General features: G+C 49.2%; 1 protein-coding gene across 2 annotated transcripts; it reads left to right on the top strand.

Moving 5' to 3' along the window:
- The first annotated feature begins 6,863 nt into the window (after nucleotides 1-6,863).
- PPIE (peptidylprolyl isomerase E) lies at nucleotides 6,864-23,408 on the top strand. 2 transcript variants are annotated; one of them, XM_072771811.1, is made up of 10 exons: nucleotides 6,864-6,955; nucleotides 7,843-7,941; nucleotides 10,260-10,303; nucleotides 10,776-10,802; nucleotides 12,171-12,252; nucleotides 12,928-13,028; nucleotides 15,358-15,481; nucleotides 21,707-21,892; nucleotides 22,751-22,893; nucleotides 23,049-23,408. In XM_072771811.1, exons 1-10 carry the CDS (start codon nucleotides 6,925-6,927, stop codon nucleotides 23,115-23,117), a joined length of 906 nt encoding a protein of 301 aa, XP_072627912.1. In that variant the 5' UTR covers nucleotides 6,864-6,924; the 3' UTR covers nucleotides 23,118-23,408. The 2 variants fall into 2 exon arrangements, with proteins under 2 accessions (XP_072627912.1, XP_072627913.1); XM_072771812.1 differs by lacking the exons at nucleotides 6,864-6,955; nucleotides 10,260-10,303; nucleotides 10,776-10,802 and adding an exon at nucleotides 7,632-7,673.
- The last annotated feature ends 1,370 nt before the right edge of the window (nucleotides 23,409-24,778 follow it).

Below are 24,778 nucleotides of genomic sequence, written 5' to 3'. Positions count from 1 at the left end.
TGTGGACGATGAGATAAGAGCAACTGTGGCATGCAGAGACTTCACAATTAATCAATCACCCGTGGTTGACCATAATGAAGTGCCTATTGAAAGTGCCAGGGGACCAAGTGGCTGTTTCTCCTGGTCATTGTGGCAGTGATGATGACCTCAAGGGCCATGGTGTGGGGTGAATTCTTTTGAATGCACCGCAGTCCTTATGGAAAGAAAGGGTGTGACTATTCAGTTGGGATCATGACCAAATTTGAGAAGTAATGAATGTATCTTAGAAATGAAGTATGAATGTCTCAAAAATGGATACAACCATTGCTGTCACTTTGCACCTTCTCATTTGGGGGAGAAGTTTAGATGTCTCCGTTTGTATGAAGGATGGTTTTATTTTGTTAGGTAGACAGATAAAGCTGGTTTTATGGTCTTACAGAAGTTCAAATATGTAAAGATGCGTGGTTAGGGATGCTGAATAGTCAGAGGGACGGAGGGTGCCATGCATTAAGCTGTTGTCTGTTAGCTCCAACTCACCCTTCCATACTCTGCGGGTGATGCTGGGGCAGGGACCCTGCCAACCACATCTCTGCTTCGCCAACAGCAGGCTCCCTATAGGCTCCATCAATACGTGGTACAGGGACAGCAAGATTGAAGGAAGTAGGAACTGGCTTCTTCCCCCGGACTTCCCAAAACTGTATCATCCTTCTTCAGCATGGCCATAGCAGATCCTTCCTGTGGGACTTGCTGAATCCAGTGTTTGATCTTTCCAACATTTGGACACCAGGCTTATTGTGCTTTGCTCAGAAACCCCAACCACAGCTGAGCAGTACCCACCCCTCCTCAGAGATCTCAGTTTCAGCTCTGCACCGCCTCTCCACTAAGCTTGAGTTGTAAAAATTTAAATACCTTCCCTTGGGGATCTCTGGGTGGCTCAGCAGTTTAGCGCCTGCCTTTGGCCCAGGGCGCTGTCCTGGAGTCCCAGGATTGAGTCCTGTGTTGGGCTCCAGCATGGAGCCTGCTTCTGTCTCTGCCTCTCTTTCTCTCTATGTCTATCATGAATAAATAAATAAAATCTTAAAAAAAATAAATAAATACCTTCCCTCTGTTCTCCCAGCCTAGATCGTGGCATTGCTTCCAGTAATTGCCACCGCCAGGATACCTCATTATTCTTTTCTTGTCAGCTAACCAGTCAATAACTTTATATCTAGGTGACAGTTGTTGAGATTAAATTCTCTCTGCTCAAATAAATAGTGTGGTTTCTATCTCCTGATCAGACCCTTCCTGATATATATACCTTAGTGGGTGACATCACAGCACTGAAACAAATATTTGTCAAACTAGTGGCAATACCAGTTATTGAGTCTTACCACTCAGGCTTTGTTCTAAGTGCCCTACAAGCATTATCTCATTTCATCATCCAAGTAATCTTATGAGTTAGGAATTGTGAACCCTAATAAGAGGAAAAATAAATACTGCTACGTAGGGAGTATTAAACTGAACGTACTGCCAGGTAAAGGAGGGACACTCGATCCAGTACAGAAGTTAGGCCATGTGAGATTGCATCTTCAGATTAAGTGTTAGCAAACAACTCAGGATGAAGGAAAGGTTTCCTTCGGGGCAAGTAAGGTACAAGGGCTGAACAGGGCCTGTGAAAACTGACTCCATCCAAAGGCAACGGTGAGCTTCTAAGGGTGACAGCCCCAGTTTCAGCAGGAGGGGTGACTGGTGGGTGTAAACAAGTCTTTAACTTGTCAACACAGGACTGTGCGGTTTGTAATGGATCTGAGCCCCAATCCCACCTGTGACTTTTTGGAACTTCACTGACCCAAAAAGTCATGAGGTTGAGTCCAAATAGTGCAGTTGAGGCAAAGATCACAAGTACGAGTTCATCAGCAGGCTTTTCTTTTTGCTGATTCTGAGTAGTTCTCCAAGAAGCAGTTGCTTTGGGCTTGACCAATGCTTTCTTGCATTTTAGTAGCAGTACAGGCTCAGAGTCACGCAGTAGATAAGCCTAACTGTGGATGCTCAAGACTCAGCAAAAATCTCCTTATCATCTCGTTTTTACCATGAGGAACCCAAGCCACAGGGCAGTTAAGTAGCCTCTCCCTTGGCCCCACAGCTGGCCAGTGAGAGAGCCACACATTGGTGGGAATCGATTTCATGATGCCATGTTTCCCTACAGGTACTCATATGGGCCAAGCCTTCCTAGTCAGGCAGGTTGACCTCAGAGTTGGTATATTTAACCTCTTCATTATACTATTTCTAAGGGAGAGAGGAGGGGAGAGGGAGAGGGAGAGAGACCAAGAATATAGTGTTGTTAAGAACATGGACTCTAGGGGTGCCTGGGTGGCTCAGTTGGTTAAGTGGCTACCTTCGACTCAGGTCACAATCCCAGTGTCCTGTGATCAAGTCCCTGGACTATCAAGCCCTGGAATGGGCTCCCTACTCAGCAGGGAGTCTGTTTGTCCACCCCCTCCAAGCCCCTCCCTCTCACTCATGCTCTCTCTCCCAAATAAATAAATAAAATCTTAAAAAAACAAACCATGGACTCTAGTGCTAAGTAGATCTTTACCGGCTTTACCTTATGCCACTTAGAGTTTCCATGACCTAGTTAAGTTACTTAGCTTCTCTAAGGCTTAGTTTCCTCATCTGTAAAGCGAAAAAACTAACACATACCTAAAAGGGCACTCAGTTTAATCTATTTTAGATCATTTTTTTAGAGCATCCAATTTGTGGTCCATGACTGCCCCCTAAAGGTAAGATTAAAATTTGCACGCTATAATTCTACCGGATACAATTCCTGAAAAGCCCTTTTCTCCCCAAACTGTCCGGCAAAAAGCCAGTAGTTTCTGCAATAACCGCTGGCCTGTAGCGTCTCTGATGTCTTCGAATTGCAAGATTAGGCTTCTTCAAATGGAATCGGCAAGGCTTGACCCAGCTGGTGCTGCAGGGCACCCGGGGCACAGAGAAGTGAGTCCCATGAGAAGTAAGTCACCTGCTACCAACAATAACAACAGCACATGAAACCCAGAGAGCTTTACAAACGAGTGTCCCCCATTTCAAAGAAATAAATTATCCCTTATACAAAGTATTTCAAATAACAACAGGAAGGAAGGAAGGAAGGAAGGAAGGAAGGAAGGAAGGAAGGAAGGAAGGAAAGAAAACTGACCAATTCATTATATTAGGCTAAACTAAGCCTGCAATCTTTTATCTTAAATTCTTTGGGTTTGGGAGTTTAGAAAGATAATGCAGTGTATACGTTGTGTACAACACCTCCAGCAAGTCTAGACCAGCTCCCACAACCAAATATGTTAATATCTTTGCAGCATCACATACCGAGTAGGATAAATAAAAACTATAAATAGGCTCACATCAGTTTTTTTTTTTTTTTTTTTAAGATTTTTATTTATTGACAGAGAGAGGGAGCAGGAAGTGGCAAGCAGAGGCAGAGGAGGAAGCAGACTCCTCGCTGAGCAGGGAGCCCAACCCAGGACTGTATCCTAAGACCTTTAGCCGAGCCAAAGGCAGACACTCAACAGACTGAGCCACCCAGGCGCCCCAATTCAGATCAGGTTTTGCTGCCAAATGAGTTTGCTGAAAAAGTACTCTCCCTAAAACAAACAAACAAAACCACCTATTGTTCTCAGAACTTTTGCATTTTAGAATTGCAGATAAAGATTGTGGGCCTCTTAACAGATGCCAAACACATCTGGGATGCTAGTATGAGAAAAGAAAATTTAGCCCAAACTTGTGAAAATATTTGCAAAACTCCTAAAAGTAAAATGCTAGCAAATAGCATCCTGCAGCGTATAAAGCAAACAAACAGCGTATAAATTTTCACCACCTCCACCACTATTCCCTCTGCACCACCTCATCATCTCTCTACTGAATTTTTGCAATAGCTTGCTAACTGACCTCTCTCCACAGAAGCCAGCATGGTTCCACTAAAACACATTAGAGTTGAGCAAACCTGTGGTGTCTTCCCATTTAATTCAGAATAAAAGCCAAAGGTCTTACAATCCCCTGCAAAGCTTTCCATGAGCTGATCTCCCAGCAGCCTTTCTGGCCTCACCCCCTACTGCTTCCCCACGGCTCACCCCACTTAAGCCACAATGGCCTCGAGGTTCCTTACCTGGAGGGAAAGAAGGAAGACATGAGAGCAGCCCCAGGCAAAACACCACAGACTCCTGCTGTTCTTACCTGAAGTACACCAGTTTTTCATGAAAAAAACACTTCTCAATTTGTTATGTGGCTGAGGCACAGGGGCACAGGAGCAATTGTGTTAGGTATTGGAGACAAAAGTCAAATAAATAAATAAATAAATAAATAAATATTTATTTTTTTAAATTATAGGACTCGTACTTAAAGGATACCTGGTCAGATTCTTCTGGAGAGTGACCTGGTTGATCTGCACTACTGCCAGGGACCCAGGGAGCTGACAAATAGATCTCAGAGCCTGATTTCTAAGGAGCATCTCTTTGGTTTGGCCTGAGGGTGGTGCGGTCAGCTACTGCGTGGCTCTGGAAACACAACAGGCGCAGGCCTTGGTGTCAGAGTGGGACAGGCCAACGCACCTGACTGCAGTGACAGCATGTGTTCTAGTCGACTTCTGACCCTGGAGGGCTGAGGCCCCCGCCTGTGGGGGGGATGTGAGGGAAGCTTAACGAGGACCTCTGACAAGGACTGGCGGGTGCCTCCTGTTGCGGGGAGGAGAGACCCAGATGAACCAGAGGCAGAGGCAAGGGGAAAGGGGCCTGTGGTAAGGGCCAGAATTAGTACACAGGTTGGGGTTGACTTGACAGCTGTGGCCCCTTGCCAGGACCCTAGGAGCCACAGCATCCACAAGTGTTTAAGAAGGGAGCTCTTGGGATCCCTTGGTGGCGCAGCAGTTTGGCGCCTGCCTTTGGCCCAGGGCGCGATCCTGGAGACCCGGGATCGAATCCCACGTCGGGCTCCCGGTGCATGGAGCCTGCTTCTCCCTCTGCCTGTGTCTCTGCCTCTCTCTCTCTGTGTGACTATCATAAATAATAAATAAAAATTAAAAAAAAAGAAGGGAGCTCTGGAGAGTTTAGGTTTATTTTGAAAAAAGATCACCCTAGGAAAAGGCTGGAGGGTAGATTGAAGGGACACTTTCCTAGTCAACTGCATTGACCTTCTGGTCTCCAGGATTCCTAACAATCCTTTTTGGCCACAGTGGTCAGAGCACTATTTTATTATTAATTTAATTTAATTTAATTTAATTTCAAAGACCTTATTTATTTATTTATTCATGAGAGATACACAGAGGCAGAGAGAGAAGCAGGCTCCCTGAGGGGAGTCGGAGGGGGTACTCCATCCCAGGACCCCAGGGATCACGCCCTGAGCCGAAGGCAGACGCTCACCCCCTGAGCCACCCGGGCGTCCCCACAGCACTATTTTAGAACATAAAATGTGATCATGAATTCCCTGTTACAACCTCCTGTAACTGCTCCAAGCTGCCATCCTGCACATGGCTTATGGGGTAGCGTCACCCTTGCCTACCTTTCCTGCCTGATCCCATGACCACCCCCTGCACACTCTAACCTTTCCATCCCTCGAGTGTGCACAAGCGGATCTCCTTAAAATCTCCCTGCTTCCTCCTCTCCCAGCTTCTTCTTCCTTTAGGCTTTAGCTTCGAGGAGACTTTATTTTATTTATTTATTTATTTTGAGAGAAAGAGAGCAAGCACACCTGGGGTGGGGGGCAGAGAAAGAATCTTAAGCAGGCCTCACCCAGCTGGGAGCGGGAGGGAGAGCAGAGCTTGACCTGCCCACACTGAGATCGTGACCTGAGCCTAAATCATATCCCCCCTTAACCGACTGAGCCACCCACGTGCCCCTAGGCTTCAGCTTAAATGTGACCTCAAAGAGGTCTTAACCCACAGGTCTATGGAAAACAGGTGGCCCCATTAGTTTCTGCCACAAATGGCAATCTGCGATTTCTGAATTGGCTTAGTCCAAGAGTCAGGGGGCAGGTATTTCAGGCCTTGTGGATGGACCATAGGTCTTCTGACCCTGTAGTGTGAAAGCAGCCACAGGCAAGCGATGAGCATGGCTGTGTTCCAATAAAACTTTATAAACACTGAAAATTGGATTTCATAAATTTTCATATCTGCTAAGATTATTTATTTTATTTTTTTTAATTTTTTTAAATTTGGACTTTATTTTCCTTAAAATTTTATTTATTCATGAGAGAAAGAGAGGCAGAGACACAGGCAGAGGGAGGAGCAAGCTCCATGCGGGGAGCCCGATGTGGGATTTGATCCTGGGACTCCAGGATCAAGCCCTGAGCCCAAGGCAGACGCTTAACCGCTGAGCCACCCAGGCATCCCTGCTAAGATTATTTAAAAAGTTCTCCCCGTCTACTTAAAAACGTAAGGGGATCCCTGGATGGCTCAGCTGTTTAGTGCCGGCCTTCAGCCCAGGGCGTGATCCTGGGGTGCCAGGATGAGTCCTGCATCAGGCTCCCTGCGTGGAGCCTGCTCCTCCCTCTGCCTGTGTCTCTGCCTCTGTCTCTCTCTGTGGGTCTCTCATGAATAAATAAATAAAATCTTAAAAACTAGATTTTTTAAATAAAATAAGTAAAAACCACCTGCAGCTGCCAGGGTGTCCAAGGGCCCGCGGGTGGGGCGGGGTGGCCCGTAGTTTGCAGATGGTTTACTACCCGCGGAGCAGGCGGTTCGGCCGAGCACCCACCGCGTGGGGCCGCGGGGCTCACGGCGAGGACCCACCGCCCCGAGGCGGACAGCCGGGGGCGGGGCCTGCGAGCGCCTAGGGGCGGAGCCTGCGAGTCCCTAGGGGCGGGGCGGGGCCGGAGGGGGCGGGGCCTGCGAGCGCCTAGGGGCGGGCGGGGCCTGTGGATGGGCGGGGCCTGTGAAGGGGGCGGGCCGAACTCCGGTTTCCGGCGGGTGCGCGCGGGAGCAAGATGGCCACCACCAAGCGCGTGCTGTACGTGGGTGAGCAGGCGCGGAGCCGGCGGAATCGGGGCTCGCTCGCCCAGGGGTCTCCGCGTGGGGCTGGAAGGCGTCTAGGGACGCGGAGGGTGGCGAGCCTGGGTCTCGGCCGGGTCCGTGGCGGTACTGCTTGGCTGCAGGGAGCTCGGCCGCCGTAGCAGTCTCGCCGGCTCCCTTCCAAGCCCGCTGAGCTCTGATGGGGACCGCTTCGCCTGCTGGGCCCGGAGGATTGGGAGAGGCGTCTGACGAGGCTCCAGATCCTCGCTGCAGCGGGGGCTCGGCCCGGGCCCCGGCCCGGAAGGAGGGAGTCCCGGGACTCACCCGGTGGAAGTGAGAATGACCTCAATAGCGAAGTTTGATGAACGCTCTATGGCCCAAGTAGGGTCGTTACGTTTACTGAAAGGGGAGCAGCAAGAGCAAAAACCCCCGAGGTGTGAAATAGCCCTGCACCCATGGGGCAAAGGGGTCATCTTGCGGGAAACCCAGAGAACTGAGGAAGCAAAGGGAAAGAAGGCGAAGAGATGGGCGGGGCGGGGAGTTTGTACTGTATCTTGAGGACGGTGGGAAATCTCCGAAGGAGTTGAAGCAGGGAAGTGATGGGTGAAAATCTGCACGTTCCCAGGTTTGCTCTAGTTGGCTGCGTGGAGGAGAGGGAGGCCAGCTAGGAAGCTGTTGCAGTAATCCTGGCGCTAAGATGCGCGTCCGCAGGAAGGGTGAGGAGGTGTGTTTCATGAGTGTTGGGTGAAGGAGCAAATGAGAAACGTGCTTCTGAGCCCCGAGGACTGGACGGAGCAGCCCCCTCTCCGTGGCTGTCACGTGCTAACTGGGCTGCAGGGACTTCTCCAGAGAGTGGAGGACAGTGGCTCAGAAGGCGCTTGGCATCTTCGCAGGTGGGCTGGCAGAGGAGGTGGACGACAAAGTTCTTCATGCTGCTTTTATTCCTTTTGGAGACATCACAGATATTCAGATTCCTCTGGATTATGAAACAGGTGAGGCCTTTTCATGTCATGTTCACAATCCTAAGAGGGGAAAAAAATTCTAACTGCATTCTAAATATGGTTGATATGTAGGAAAGCTCAAGAGGGTGCCTCATTAGGGCAGCATGACAGGGATCTTGATGCAGAAGGAATGTTCGGAGGCTTGTGGTTATAAGGTTATAAGCTATGACATAACTTTGCAGAGAGTCCCATCTGTCGAGTGTGAGAGAAGATTTTCAATAGCCGGGATGCCTGGGTGGCTCAGCGGTTTAGCACCTGCCTTCGGCCCAAGGCGTAATCCTGGGGTCCCAAGATCGAGTCCCTCATGGGGCTCCCTGCATGGAGCCTGCTTCTCCCTCTCCCTGTGTTTCTGCCTCTCTGTGTGTCTCTCATGAATAAATAAATAAAATCTTAAAAATTTTTTTTCAATAGCCCAATAGGAAGATAGGTTTTGAACTACATGGAGATCTGACTGTTGTTTCAAACTACCTGCTGGGTACCCCACCACCCCCTGCTGCTTTCTTGGCAGCAGTACTGTTGATCAGGGCAGCAGGGAAGCTCAGCCCCAGCTGAAGGGCTTTGGCCTCTGCTTTCCTGGGTGATATTTCCTTCAATTGGCATCACAGGTTCATTGCAGATTTTCTGTCTTGCCTTTGCTTTCTTTTCTTTTTTAAGATTTATTTTATTATTATTATTTTTAAAGGTTTTATTTATTTATTTGTGATAGACATAGAAAGACAGAAGGAGAGACATAGGCAGAGGGAGAAGCAGGTTCCATGCCAGGAGCCTGACGCGGAACTCGATCCTGGGACTCCAGGATCGCGCCCTGGGCCAAAGGCAGTCACCAAACCGCTGAGCCACCCAGGGATCCCCCTTATTTATTTATTTTAGAGATAGCACATGAGCACAGGAGTGGGGAGATGGGAAGAAGGAGAGAATCTCAGGCAGATTCCCTGCTGAACGCTGAGCCAGACAGCAGCTCAGCAGCTCATGAGATCATGACCTGAGCTGAAATCATGAGTTGGGTGCTTAATGATCTAAGCCACCCGGGCACCCTGCTCACCCACTTAGTTGTCATTTTTAAGATTGGAGTTCTAGGCCTAAATCTGTCATCACCCTGCCTGATTATTAGCAAGGTCTTTAAACTCTCTGGGTCTGGGATCTTTATCTGTAAAAAAACAATACAAGCATACTTTGGAGATACTGCAGATTGGGTTCTAGGCCACCACAACCAAACCAATATCACCATGAAACGAGTGAAATGAAATTTTTGGTTTCCCAGTGCACTCAAGTTACGGTAACTATATTGTGGTTTATCAGATGTGCAGTAGCATTATGTCTAAAAAAGTAATGTACTGCCTTAACTTAAAAATACTTTATTGCTGAGGTGCCTGGGTGCCTCAGTCAGTTAAGCATCTGACTCTGGCTCAGGTCATGGTCTCAGGGTCCTGGGATGGAGCCCCGAGTCCGGCTCCTGGCTCAATGGAGAGCCTGCTTCTCCCTCTTCCTCTGCCCCTCCCCTCGCTCGTGCTTGCACTCTCTCAAATAAATAAAGTCTTTTTTAAAAAAAAAATACGTCATTACTAAAAAAGGCTAACCATTATATGAGCTTTCAGCGAATTGTAAATCCTGTAATCACAGATCACCATAGCAAATATAATAATAATGAAAAGTTTGAGATAGTGTGAGAATTTCCAACATGTGACACAAAAGACAAAGAGAGGAAGTGCTGTTGGAAAACTGGTACCAATAAAATTGTTTGCTGCCGGGTTCCCTTCAGTTTGTGAAAAACTGCTATCTATGACATGGAACAAAGCAAAATGCAATAAAATGAGGTGTGCCTGTAAGGTTATATTGGCTCTCTAAAGTTAGTAGTAGGTTTAATTAAATTAACACGGTTGTGCTTGGCCTTAGATCAGCATTTTTCTGAGGAAAAAGGAGTGAGCATCCTCATCCAGGTTTGAGGATTCATACTTTATGCACAGTCGATGCTCAAAATGTGGGATCAATAATTGAGAAGTTAAATAACTTCATTTTTCTACTTGCCTCGTATGCAGAGGTTAAGGTTTTAATTTGGCTTTGGTAGAATAATTGACTGCCTGAAAGATTGAAAGTATAGTACATTATCTAGCCATGTTTTCTGAAAGACAAAGTTTAATATTGCTGAAATGTTTAAACTGGGAAGAATCGAAGGAGGAGATTCCTTCTTCCAAGACAGTGATTGGATAGAATTTCTAGTGTCTGGATATGGCCTGTGAGTGACTTCACCTTCCTTGCCCCACATGGTAATAAGTTGTTTTTGTTTTCCTCCCTTTCTCCCCCCACCTCAGAAAAACACCGAGGATTTGCTTTTGTTGAATTTGAGTTGGCGGAGGTGAGAAAATTCTGTGTCACCTGTGTTTAGTCTTTGGCTAGTTTTAGTGTTGGTACTGATTACAAAGGCAGCTGGTCTCCGTTCGGTCCACTTCTGGGCCTCTTGCTGATGTTTCCGTAGAGACAAGAAGTGCTGCTTGGTAGAAAGCTTCCCTCAGTTAATCAGATTGTAGACTGTTAACAGCCCAGGCCTGCCCCTCTTGTCTTGCCCAGCTCCTGCAGCTCTGCCCAGTGAGCCTCCTGCCTGGCAGCGCTGCTGATTATTTCTCAGGCCTTCTGCTCCATGGCAAATTGCTGCACCACCCGCTCTAAACTCAGCCAGGGAGTGCTTTGATAGACACACATCGAACCTAGGCAGGCGATGTAGGTGTAACCCCCCCCCCCATTATGTTTTGCTTTACTCTGTTTTTCTTCTGCTGAGTCAGCATGTAGACCCACAAGAAGCTAAACTTGACCTTGTATTTTCTCGGCAGGATGCTGCAGCAGCTATTGACAACATGGTATGGCTGAGAATCTTCATTCTTACTGAAGTTCCTTTTTGGTGGTACAGAGGGGCCCCCGTGCATCTGTTGCTTTGCCGAACTGCCAAAGTTACAAGGTCGCACGGGGAAGTAAAAAGTGTCGTTGTCATGTGAAAAGATTCACTGTGAATTGAATAAGATTGGTCCTTACTCAGACGTCCTTCCCTGTTTAACAGTAATAGAAATCCAAATCCTCATCGTTGGCTAGTCTCTCACTGGCCGCCCCATGTCTAGGATAATAAATTGTAAGCTCTCGGGAAATTGATTGCACAGTGAAGTCGCCTATTTTGTAGAAGCAGAATTTCATGAAGTTTCAGACCAATTACAAGTGAAGAGCTCCCAGTAAGGGTAACGGCAGGGTGTGCTACTGATGCCGATGGTTTGGATATCCTGGAGAGGTCTTTGGGAGTAGTGACAAAACGCTGGAGTATCTGTGCACTCTTTGAGATCTTTGTGATTTTCACATCCGATAGGAAGCGCAATGATGTCATGTCGCACTGTTGATAGAGCTTTGTTGGAAAAAACACTGCAAATTAACCACCCATTACATCTTTGTTCTACAAATTAGTACGAAGTTAAACCTGAAATTTATAAGAAATTTATTTCCCTTGTTTTTAGTTTCATCCCAATAAAGTCCCAGTCCTTTTTTTTTTCCCCCCCTTTTTCCTTCACTTTTTGCCATGGAATTTTTTTAACTGTTCTAAATGGGTTTACGTGAAGTGACTCTTCCTGATACCAGTTATCTTTGGATGATAAAGTTCTTTATTCCTGTTCGGTCACCCATTCGCCGAACATATTCCTCAGCCCCCAGAGATCATTTCTCACCATTTCAAAGTAGATCTTTTTTTTTTTTTTTTTTTTTTTTTAAGATTTTATTTATTTATGAGAGACATAGAGAGGCAGAGACACAGGCAGAGGGATGAGCAGGCTCCATGCAGGAAGCCCGACGTGGGACTCGATCCCGGGTGTCCAGGATCATACCCTGAGCTGAAGGCAGGCTCTAAACTGCTGAGCTACCCAGGGATCCCCTCAAAGCAGATCTTGACTTTGGAAGGTGAACTCAAGTAGTTGGAAACTATGTGTATCCAGGGCACTCTGGACCTGGAGTCATTTTCAGGAGCACAGGTCTCTGCTAGTAGGAAAGAAAGGAGATGTGTGATGGGGGGAGATTGCCTGCAAGCCCTGGGCTGCCGGGGGGGGGGTGGGCACAGAGCTTGCTGTTCGGGGCTCACGGATTAAGGGAGAACCGGTCACGGGTGTGTGTCTCGGATGTATCAGAAGCAAATGCAAAGCTGTCTGACTCTCTCAACCTGACAGTTTAAGCAGCTGGGCTTCCAATCTTTTCAGAATGAATCTGAGCTCTTCGGACGGACAATTCGTGTCAATTTGGCAAAACCAATGAGGATTAAGGAGGGCTCTTCCAGACCAGGTGAGGGGGGGCAACCACGGGTTCCCCATCACGTCCTCCAGCGTGGCCTTCGTTGTGTTTTTATCCATGTTTAGAAGTAGGTGCTGAAGGCCACTCTGGATGGATCGGAGTAGAGGGTGGTTCGTGTTGGCAGAGTCGGCGTGAGCCAGCTTGTGGGGAATAGAGTCCCAGCAGAGTAATTGTTCCCATTATGAGAGAAACCTTGCCTGATCTCTCATCTTTCCCAGTTTCCTCGGCACTTCGTTCCTGAGATGTTCCATCAGGGGCTGGAACTGGCAAGGCTACACCTTCCCTCTTGGCGACATGTTTTGTTTTGTTTGGTTTTAAGATTTTATTTATTTATTCATGAGAGAGACACAGAGAGAGAGGCAGAGACACAGGCAGAGGGAGAAGCAGGCTCCGTGCAGGGAGCCCGATGAGGGGCTCGGCTTGATCCTGGATCTCCAGGGTCACTCCCTGGGCCGAAGGTGGCGCTCAACTGCTGAGCCACCCAAGGTGCCCACGTTTTTTCACTTAGCTTCATGAGAGCTGGACTTCAGGGCTAACGTTCCCAGGGGAAGCATTAATTACACTTGAGACTTCCGCTGAATATGTACTTTGCTGACCAAAGCAGCTAGTGAGCAGGTGGCCGGTAGCTTGAATTTCTTTTTGTTTGTTCGATTCTCTTCCTTTCAGTGTGGTCAGATGATGACTGGCTGAAGAAGTTTTCTGGGAAGACTCTTGAAGAGAATAAAGAGGAGGAAGGGTCGGAGCCTCCCAAAGTGGAAACCCAGGAGGTAAGATCGAAGGCCTGCGCTTCCCCGGGAGGGGCTGGCACTTTCCACAGGAGACTTTTTTTTTTAAAGCTTTTGTGGAAATTTGCAAATAGGTATGCAAAAGCAGAGAGAATGAAAAACAAGGTGGTATTGAGTGAGTGAGAGACAAGCTCTAGGTCTCTCACCTTTGTGCCCTGTGTGAGGAGCTGCCCCACTCAGACCAGTCCCCTTGGGATTGAGGTCGAGGAAGCCCGAGGTGAGGAAGGCGAGTGAGTGCTCCTCTGTGCCCCTCTAGCCCAGTTCCTCCTTCACTGAAGCGCCTTGCACAGGCTCCTGGTCCCCCTGGCCCTGCCCCGTGCAGGGGAGGCAGGCGAGGCAGGCGAGGCATGCGAGGCAGGTGAGGGTCATGGCACCCTCCCTCCAGTGGCAGCACCCTCCCTCCGTCTGCACACAGATTTGGGGCTCTCCGTTCCCAGGAGCAGCCTGCCAGCACACTCTCCTGACTCTGGCCTCCCTCCCTGGCTGGCTCCTTGGGCCTTCCCACCCCTCCCTGGGAGTGTTGTTCTCTGGATTTCTTTCTTGGCTCAGGGCATCACTCCCCCTCTTCCTGCCAAAACAGTAGCAGTCGCTGATTTTTTTGCAGCCTCTGCTGTGCCATTGCGTTTCCTGGCCTCTGTTCCTAGTGTCAAGCTGCAGACCTTTCAGCCACAAATGTCACAGGCAGCTTAGAGTTGCCCAGAATGGGTGCCCTCTTCTCTCTAATCTTGTTCCCCATCTTGTTGATTCGCCACCGTGTATCTGCCACATATTACCCAAGCCGGAAATTAGGTTGCAGAGCAGAGCACACCCATGGCCTTTGCAGTCAGAGATCTCCTCCTTAAAACAGCCTGCACACAACACATCGAATGCTGTCAGGTTTTCCTCTCAGACCTTCCTGAGTCTCCTTCCCCCATTTGTCCCACGTGTGCCCCACCCCCCCACCCAGCCTCTTCTGTACATAATTGCAGAAGCTCCCTAACTAGTCTCTGGCTGCAGTGTGCTCTCTTGTCCTTCATCAGGATCTCCAGAACAATCTGTTTAAAGCACACACTGATCCCTGACTCCTACTAGAACTTTCAGTAGCTCCTTATTGCCTGTCCAGAGGGATAAAGTTGGGGGTGCTCCCCAGCTCCTGTCCTCCCACCTGGCCATCTCACTTCCACCCTCAGGAACACCAGTCTGTTTCCTTGTGCGTCTCTGCTTTTGTGCAGGCCGCTCAAGGGTTTCTTGCCTGTCCCTTTCTAGGCAGTAATTCTGTGAGGTTAGGGGCCTTGTACTCAGCATCGTATCGAAGTGTGAGGTGGAGGATTGTGGGTAAGAGCATGGGCTCAGGATGGGGTGGTATGATTCAGGTTTGAATTCCAGCTTCACCACTTACCACCCTCTCGGCTTGGGCAAATGACTGCACTTCATTGTACCTCAGTTTCCCCACCTATAAAATGGGGACAAATAGTGGTACAGCTTCATCTTCAGGATGGTTGCAGAGTTGAGGAGCTAACATATATAAACGTTGAGAAGAGCCCCCTGTCCGTTGCCAAGTGCTCTGTGCGTGTTCTCTGCTACTGTTGCTGGCGGCAGGTAATAGTCACCGCGTCCCCAGTGCCAGCACCAGACCTTAGCATGCGTCAGCTAAACCAAACCCCAAACCGGTCATGAACATTTGACTTTTTTCTCTTTGGAACACTTGTGATGTCTGTAAAGGTCTCCTTACCCTCTTGGCCTTGTCTCCTTGTGGTAGGAAACAGGGCCTTTACCTCCCCCAAGGCCTTCTGGGCCACCAGAGGGCTGCCCTCCTGGCTTCCATTGTAGCCAGCCCGTGGTGCCGCGGGGCTGCGCATAGAGGGGAGGTGCCATCCACCTAACTGGAGTGGGGGGTCCGCAGATGTGGAGAGCTGCGCACTGCAGGCCAGGGTGTGGTTGTGTGGCCGCAGGCCGGGGTGCAGCGTGCTGGTGCGTCTCAGGGTGAGTGTGATGAGGTCCCGAGCCTGTGGGGCAGGGCTCAGGTAGCCAGTGCTTGAGGTCCCCGTCACTGGGGGTCGGGCTGGGGACCATGGCCCTGGCCTCTGCCTTCCGCCTGCCCTTCCACGGCCCAGGGCCTTCCCCATCGGCACCTGCCGCAGCCCGCTCACTGCATTTGGGTCCTTGGTGTGTGTTCAGAGAACTCAGTCTCCTGGGCCGCCTGGCAGGCTCCGTTAGTAGGGCACGCGACTCTCGATCTCCGCGTTGGGAGTTCAAGGCCCATGTTGGGTGTAGAGATTACTTAAAAATAAAACTTAAAAGTTTCCAACCTAATGATTTCTTCTGCGCCCAGGGAGAGCCCGCTGCCAAAAAGGCCCGGTCAAATCCTCAGGTGTACATGGACATCAAGATCGGGAACAAGCCAGCCGGCCGCATCCAGATGCTGCTGCGTTCAGACGTTGTTCCCATGACAGCAGGTGAGCAGGACTCCGGCCCGAGGCTGGTGGCTGAGCAGTGGGCCTTCCCACAGTTCCCACTGCCTCGGTTCTTGTGCCCCAACACTGTTGCTGACCTCAGTTGTTTTGAGGCATCTCAGATTCTGGGATCTAGTAACAAGTGAGTCTGAGCAGACACTTTTTTTTTTATTTTTATTTTTTTATTTTTTTTGAGCAGACACTTTTGAAGCTTTATAGGTAGCTTTACTATTTTTTTAATAATAGGGGTTTGTGGGGGTTTTTTTTTGATACAAATAAACATGTATTCATGGTAGAAAACAAAAACACCAAAAACCCGTACATATTCCAACAATACTAAAGGCAGTAAGTTGGAAACTTCAGTCTTTTCCCCCCTCCACCTCCGATTTTATTCTCCAGAAGGTACTGTTAACTAACAGTTTCTTGAGTCTTTCTAGTATAAATATTGAATTCTACTCTTTCTTTTTTTTTTAATCTAAATTTTATTATGCAGACATACAGTTTAAAAAGCCAATTTCACAAAACTTCTTTTGAAAAACAGCAGTCCCTTGGTCCTGGCCCCCAACCCTGGGGCCCCACCACCCCCATCTGCCGCTCCTCAGAGGCAGCCTCTTTCTTTTCTTTTCTTTTCTTTTCTTTTCTTTTCTTTTCTTTTCTTTTCTTTTCTTTTCTTTTTTCTTGATTTTATTTATTTATTCATGACAGACACAGAGAGAGAGAGAGAGAGAGAGAGAGAGAGAGGCAGACATAGGCAGAGGGGGAGAGAGAGAAGCAGGCTCCATGCAGGGAGCCTGATGTGGGACTCGATCCCGGGTCTCCAGGATCATACCCCAGGCTGAAGGCAGCACCAAACCGCTGGGCCACCAGGGCTGCCCAGAGGCAGCCACATTCAACTCATAGCTGGTTCTTTTGTTTTTTTACGTCTGTATTGGTACATAAGAGATTTATGTGTCTACTTTGTGTTTTTTTGTTTTGTTTTGCTTTAGACATCTGTTGGCTTCCCGCTTCAGGAGATAAGGAATCAGCTTTTTAAATCCCTTTCCCTGCCTTTTACCTTCCTTATATAGTTAGCATAGGTTTGGTTAGGCTGTAAATTATCCTGACTCTGTAAGCATCATACTATGGTAACCTCCTTTCATGCACAGCATTTTGTTTTCCTGGGATTTGTAGTTGTCTTGTTTTCACACACACTTCATCTTCTGTGCATTTATTCCTGATGCTGTCCCCAATTCTGCTGCCTCTGTAAATCTGTCATCATGTTCACACACACCAGATATTGTCAGCTTCTCTCTGCTGTAGAAGTTCCTTCTTGGAGCCTCTGACTCTCCAGCCTGGACCATTGCTTTCCAGGCCCACAGCACAGTGGTGTTCACCTCTTAGGTTGGACTGTCTATTGTCTTCTTTTTTGGTGTGGTTCCTTATTTTAGTAGAAGACATCCTTCTGTAGCTTCTGCAGCAAAGAGCTTGGGAGGTAAGTTTTTTTAAGAGTGAAGTCTAAATATATGTACCTTCCCACTTGATTGGTAGTTAGGGTATAGAATTCTAGAGAAGTCTAGTCATCCTGATTCTTCTTCTTCTTCTTCTTCTTCTTCTTCTTCTTCTTCTTCTTCTTCTTCTTCTTCTTCTTCTTCTATTTATTTATTTATTCATTCATTCATTCATTCATTCATTCATTCGAGACAGAGAGGCAGAGACATAGGGAGAGGGAGAAGCAGGCTCCCTGTGGGGAGCCTGATGCAGGACTCGATCCCAGGATCCTAGGATCCCAACCTGAGCCAAAGGCAGATGCTCAACCACTGAGCCACCCAGGCGCCCCTGTCCTTCTGATTCTTGATCCTTTATAAAAGCTTTATTTTGCTGTCTAGTCCAGAGCTGTGCAATATAGTAGCCACTAGCCAAGTGTAAATTTACATTTAAATTAAATAAAATTAAAATCCATTTACTCGGTTACATTAGCCAAGTGCTTAAGAGCCATTAGATAGCCCTGGCCTAGAGACTCAGAGGGGGTCTGTTCTGTGTTCTGAAACCATGTGCCTTTGGATAGATCTTGCATCTGTCTGCTGGCTCTTCAGTGGGCCCCCCACTATTAGTTTTCTCTTGCTTTTGTCACAGATTACCACAAACTTAGTGGCTTACAACAACACAAATTTATTTATTATCTCGCATTCTGGAGGCCAGAAGGCTTGTAGACTAAAATGAAGATGGTAGCTGGGTCACTGCCTTCCCTACTGGAAGCTCTAGGGGAGGATGTTTCTGGGGATATGCAGGTTGCTGGCAGAATTCAGTTTCCCACATCTGTAGGACTGAGTATCCCCATTTCCTTGCTGCTATTCCCAGCTTCTGGAGGCTCGCAGCCCCCCATTCCTCCATCTTTGGAGCCAACAGTGGTGGATCCAGTCCCTCTCACATTTTAAATCTCTCTAACCTCAGCTGGGACAAGTTCTGTTATAGGCTCTTGATTATATTAGGCCCATCCGGATAACGGGGACTGCTTTCCCCATCTCGAGGTCCATCCATAACCCTAATCACACATGCAGAGGCTCTTTTGCCATAAGACATTCTCAGGTTCCAGGGACTGGCATGGACGTCTCCAGGGAGCCATTACTCTGTGTACCACACCCATGGGCAGTGTTTGTCTGGCTGGGAAATTTCTTTCAATTATTTCTTTGCTTTTGTCTCCTCTGATTTCTCTCTTCTTTCTTTCTGGAACCTTCCTAAGTGTTCTTTTTCTATAACACTGTGCTGATTTCACAGACATAGGATCATTTCATCTTTCTGGGGACATTACTAAAGTTTTTTCTCCCTATAGTTTTTGTCTAAGGTCACTTTTTCCTGAGTTGTTATGTCTTGCTTTGGTTTTGGTCTGTTTGTTTTGGTCTTTGCTTTTCACATTAGATGCCTTCCTTATATGTAAGAATGGGGCCCTAACAATCTGCTTGGAAACCTCCTAAACGTTGGTAAGCCTTGCTGGTGGCAGCTTCCACTGTGGGTGATTCATTTGGGGGTACTTCTCTGTCAGACCCCGGATGTCCATTTCCCTGACTTATATAGGACAGCTTGGAGTCTCCCAAGAAGAGTCTAGTCTCCTGCTGGAGGCTCTCCATCCAGCTATTTGCCATCTTGGTGGTGCGAGATGGGGACAGTACATAAACTTTCACTTACTCTGTTTGTCACTACAGCACCTCATTCCCCAGCTACGTATAGTGTATCCCGGGCCAGAGACCTCTGCTTTAACCTACCAGGGAGCAGACCTTCACCCGGCTGCCTCCAGGGGTGGCAGAGGATCTGGGGGTTGGCTCCTTTCTTAAACAGGCTTTCAGCCAAGCTTTACTGTTTTTAGAACCACCTTCACCCTTGTACCTGAGCTTCTGGCATTTCCACAACACAAAGTGAGTTGCTTCTCAGCTCTACCAACTTCAGAGTCAGCTTGCTTGCTTTCTTTTTTTAATGTTCCAAGTTTTTATTTATATTCTAGTTAACATATAGTATAATAATAGTTTCAGGAGTAGAATTTAGTGATTCATCACTTATGGTTTGCCTCCCACTCTTTTTTTTTTTCTTTCCCCCATTGCTCATATGTTTTGTTTCTTAAATTCCACATATGAGTGAAATCATATGGTACTTGTCTTTCTCTGACTGACTTATTCTGCTTAGCCTAGGACTTTCTAGCTCCATCTACGCCACTGCAAATGGCAAGATTTCATTCCTTTCTGTGGCTAATACTCCACTGACTCTTGGCTCTTCTGTAATTTGGCTCTTGTTGATCATGCTGCTGTAAACATTGGGGTGCATGTACCAAGATGCAGCTTTCTTAAGTCTGCTACATCAGGTATGATTCATCGGTTTGTTTTCTAGCTTTCAAAACTTTTATGTTGCTGTTGTCTCCCCCCCCCCCCTTTTTTTTTTTTGGCTTTTAAAACTATTTTTAAGTGTACAGTTCAGTGGCATTGATTGCGTTCACAATGTTGTGTAACCATCACCACTGTCTTCAAAAGTTGTTCATTTAATAGAACTAAGCCTATTAAACCACTCCTCATTCTCCCCCTCTTGCCCCTCATGGCCTCTAATCTACTCTGTGGATTTGCCTGTTCTAAACATGTTCTATAAATAGAATCATATACTCTGTGGTCCTTTCTTTTTAACTGGCTTTTTTCCCTTAGCATTTTTTCAAGGCTCATCCATATTCTCGTATGTGTTGGGAGTTCCATCCCTTTTCTATGGCTGAATATATCCCATTGTCTGGTTATGTCCTTGTTGTTCATTCATTTGTTGATGGGTACGAGCATTGTTTCTACTTTCTGGCTATTGTGAATAATGCCGCCATAAACATTTGTGTACAAGTTTACGTTTTAACGCCTGTTGTCCACTCTTTTTTTTTTTTTTCAATTTTATTTATTATTTATGATAGTCACACACAGAGAGAGAGAGAGAGGCAGAGACACAGGCAGAGGGAGAAGCAGGCTCCATGCACCGGGAGCCCAACGTGGGATTCGATCCCGGGTCTCCAGGATCGCGCCCTGGGCCAAAAGCAGGCGTCAAACCGCTGCGCCACCCAGGGATCCCTGTTGTCCACTCTTTTGGGTACATACCTACGGGTGGAAATGTGCTCACGTGGCAGTTCTGTGTTTACCTTTTTTGAGAAATTGCCAAACTTTTCTACAGTGGCTGCTTCATTTTACGTTCCCACCTCCAATGTATGAGGGTCTCGGTTTCTCTGTATTCCTGCCAACACTATTTCTTCTGTTGATTGCGGCCATCCTACTGGGTGTGAAGCGGTATCTCATGGTGGTTTAGATATGCGTTTCCCTGTTAGCTAATGGTATTGAGCATCCTTTTGTGAGCTGATAGGCCATTTGTAGATCTTTTTTTTTTTTTTGGCCATTTGTAGATCTTTGGAGAAAAGTCTGTGTTGTTTGCCCATTTATCAACTGGGTTGTTTGTTGACCCTGTTTAGTTTTTCTTTTCTTTTTTTTTTTTTTTAAAGATTTATTTATTTATTTATGATAGAGAGAGAGAGAGGCAGAGACTCAGGAGGAGGGAGAAGCAGGCTCCATGCCGGGAGCCTGATGTGCAACTTGATCCCAGGACTCCAGGATCGTGCCCTGGGCCAAAGGCAGGCGCCAAACCGCTGAGCTACCCAGGGATCCCCCTAGTTTTTCTTTTTTAAAAAAAAATCGGGGGATCCCTGGGTGGCGCAGCGGTTTGGCGCCTGCCTTTGGCCCAGGGCGTGATCCCGGAGACCCGGGATCGAGTCCCACGTCGGGCTCCTGGTGCATGGAGCCTGCTTCTCCCTCTCTCTGCCTGTGTCTCTGCCTCTCTCTCTCTCTGTAACTATCATAAATAAATAAAAATTTAAAAAAAAATTGGTTGCCCACCATTCAGTGGAGCTGAGCTGGAATTCAGGTATTCGGTCTCCTTCTTATCCACAGTCCCTCCTATTCTTTACAGTGTGAGGATCACAAAGGCTTATAATACATGGCAGACTTTTTAATGAAAATACAAACACTAAGCAAATACAGCGTATCAGAATCTAGCTGCCTAGGTTTTGCTTTTTTGTTTGGGGGGTTTTGTTTTCGTTTTGCTGTTTTCCTCAAAGACTTGTTTTTTATTTTTATTTTTATTTTTTTTTTAAAGATTTTGTTTATTTATTCATAGACACACAGAGAGAGGCAGAGACACAGGCAGAGGGAGAGGGAGAAGCAGGCTCCATGCAGGGAGCCCGACGTGGGACCCGATCCTGGGACTCCAGGATCACACCCCAGGCTGCAGGCGGCGCCAAACTGCTGCGCCACCTGGGCTGCCCAAAGACTTGTTTTATTAGGGTACATGGGCTAGGCGTGATGGGAAGGGGAAGCTGTCGTGGGCGGCCACTGCGGTAATACCGGATGCCCCCTCAACGGCCACCAATGTGCCAGAGGTGCTGCGCCGCCACCTGCGTTGTGACATCATGGTTTTCCCGATGCCGCCCTCCAGCTCCCGACCTGCATTCCAGTCCTGGCCCTGGCCACCATGCCCACTGTGCAGCCCGTCACAGGGCTCATCCTCAGGTGACCGAAGCAGCTGGGCTAGGACCGTCCGTAGGGCCCCACGGCCACCGGCACCTCGCTGGCGGCTTTGGTTGCTGCCTTCTCTGTCTCACGCGGAAGGCGAGGCGGAGGGCACCCACGGCCCAAGGAACTGCGCTGTTTTGTTTTTTGACCTCAGCACCTTTTCCTTTCTCTGCGCCAGAGAATTTCCGATGCCTGTGCACCCACGAGAAGGGCTTTGGCTTTAAAGGAAGTAGCTTCCACCGCATCATCCCCCAGTTCATGTGCCAGGGCGGCGATTTCACGAACCACAACGGCACCGGGGGCAAGTCCATCTACGGGAAGAAGTTCGATGATGAGAACTTTATCCTCAAACACACGGGACCAGGTGGGAGCCGGTTGGGTACCGTGGCGGGCGGCCTGGCTGGGGTCGGGGAAGTGGCTTCTCTCCACACGGGCCTCCCGGCCACACTGCGGCCCACGCTGCGCAGTCAGGCTTGGGTTCTGGGGCCCGCGGCCCTGCTGCCCTGCTCTGTCCCACGCACCTCCCCGTGAGTGTTGGTTCCCCCGCACCTTGGCCGAAGTAGCTACGATGCTGAATGGTCATCTTGAAACTCACGACTACACCTCCTCGGGGCCTGGGCGGCGTTACTGCAGCCCCGTGGTTAATCACGCTCAGTCCCCGTCAGACGCCCTCCTCCCTCCACTCCCAAAGCCTCCACATCGCCCTCCAAGCCGCCGTGTGGCCTCCCACGTCCCCCCGCCTGCACCCGCCTGCTTTTCCTCTGGGCCAGCCCCTCTGTTCTGACCTGCCCCCTGCCCCCGCCGTCCTGCCCTTAGGTGTCCCCCTGCTGCCTTAGGCCCGCGTCCTCGGCTAGGCCGGCCAGCAGCATAAAGCTGCAGTCACAATCTTTAAAAAAAAAAAAAAAAAAAAAAAGATCATCCTTTGACTTGTGTGAACTATCATCCAGGCTTCTAACCCCCTTTTGAGGCATACTTCTTAGAAGAAAGTTGTGTAGACTCCCTGTCCTTTGTTGTCTGCCCCCTTCGGCCAGACTGGTAGCCCCACCCTTTCAGTGCAGCCACTCTTACCACAGATGCCAGCAGGAGCCACCTTGCCGGGAGCCAGTTTTTGGCCTGCATCCTGGGCCGGCCTCAGGCAGCATTTACACTGCTCCATCCGCACAGACGTCCCTCCGAGTGCTGGGCCTGGGGTATGGGCTGAGCCACCCCTTCTCGCCCCCAGGCCTGCTCTCCATGGCCAACTCTGGCCCCAACACCAATGGCTCCCAGTTCTTCCTGACGTGTGACAAGACGGATTGGCTGGATGGCAAGCACGTGGTGTTTGGGGAGGTCACGGAAGGCCTGGATGTCCTGCGGCAGATCGAGGTGGGGGGCTGCTGGGTCCTGGGTGCGTGGCCCCATGGGGGAGCTGGGGGGCGCTGCTCCGCTCGGTGGGAGTGGGGGGACACGTGGGGAGGGGCCCTGAGCCGCCCATCACCCTCTACCCTCCCCGGTTTCTGCCCCTGTCTGTCCCCGCGAAGGCCCAGGGCAGCAAGGACGGGAAACCGAAGCAGAAGGTGATCATCGCCGACTGCGGGGAGTACGTGTGAGTCTGCACGCCCCGTGTCTGCACCGCCCTGCGTCCTGGAGCGGTCACCCCGTCTCGGGGCATCGGTCCCCTCTGGGCAAGCAGGGCTTTGTGTCCCGGCTCCTGGGGTCTGCTTGGAGCAGCTCTTGTGCCGAGGTGGCCCGGGCTTCCTCTGGCTCTCTCCCTGGGGCGGCCGGGGGCCGGGAGGGCAGAGGCGCTGCGTCTTCCAGGCCTCTGCTGCCACGGCTGCTCCTGGGCCCACCCGTGTAGCTCCCGGACGTCGCTTCTGCTAAAATAAATCCTAGTTCTTGTCCTGCTGAGTCCAGCCAGTTCCTAGTTGTCAGAGATTGCCTCCGTGGCGAAGCTATCCTGCTGACTTCTTCTGGCAGAGGGTTAGGGCACAGCCATTCATTCCTCCCCTGGGTGGATTCCCGGAGATGCCAGGTACCCTTGTCAGACCATTGTCAGGACAGTGGAAATCAAAAATACCGGAGAAGTTCCTGTCTTCTGCCTCTACTCCTAAGCTCACACTGGCCAGCCTTAGAGGCAGCAAGTGTACTTACCAGTCTCGACAATTCATTTGTTTGCTCCTTCACATTTATTCTACAGAATTTTTTTAAGTAGGCTTTATGCCCGATGTGGGGCTTGAATTCATGACCCTGAGATCAAGGGTCACATGCTCGACTGAGCCAGCCAGGCATCCCCATTCTACAGAATTTTTTTTTTTAAGATTTTATTTATTCATGAGAGACAGAGGCAGAGACACAAGCAGAGGGAGAAGCAGGCTCTATGTGGGGAGCCCGACGTGGGACTCGATCCCGGGACCCCAGGATCATGGGCTGAGCCGAAGGCAGACGCTCCACCACTGAGCCACCCGGGTGCCCCTCTAAAGAATTTTTTAAATGATATTTTATAACTCAAAGTGCCTTCTCTGTGCCAGGGCCTGTGCTTGCCTGGAGATAGGAGGTCTCCTAACTGGGGGCCTAACCCAGCTGCTGCCTTTTTTGTGAATCCAGTTAACCAACACAGCGTCAAAGCCTAAAGTATTTACTTGAATCTTTGGAGAAGTTTGCTAGTAGCTAAAACCACTGGTCCCACCCGATGCTGAGCTCTGATCCTGATGCAGCCACTGCCTGGAGCTTGTCAGGCTGGCTTCTCTCCCATCGCTTGCCACATACTGGCCAACCAGGGGCTTTCAAGGATCCCCCACCTGCTGAGCCCTGTGGCCACTAGACACTCTGTGGCTGGATTGCTAGGACCATCCAAATCCAGTGGGTTGGGTTTTTCATCTTGAGCTCTGGACAAGCCAGGTGCAGGAGAGGCCTGGTGCCTCCCGGCCCTGGTGACCCCAGCATAGCTGCTGTGAGGGAGGATGGCATTCTGGCCCTACCTCTGGCTTCCGTGTGCCCAGTGGACTCCCAGCCCTTGGTTGAGCTCCTGCTTGGGGTTTGTATCCTTGTATCTTGCTAGGATGTACATGGTGACCCTTGACCCCATGGAGCTCCCAAAAGAGACCTTCCCTTAAAGCACAGGCCCCCACTCTGAGGGCTAACTATGGCCATCACAGGTCAGTCCCCAGGAAGGCATGTGTATGCAGGGCACAGCATGGCCCACCTCCCAAGAGGGCGCTGGCTTCTGTGACAATGACCTTGCTGCTTTCTGTTCTTCCCTGGTAACACCCAC

This window comes from Canis lupus, chromosome 13, assembly GCF_048164855.1.
Source record: "Canis lupus baileyi chromosome 13, mCanLup2.hap1, whole genome shotgun sequence".
Taxonomy (NCBI): domain Eukaryota; kingdom Metazoa; phylum Chordata; class Mammalia; order Carnivora; family Canidae; genus Canis; species Canis lupus.
Note: the sequence above shows the minus strand (reverse complement) of the source record. Positions and strands in the feature narration are given on the sequence as shown.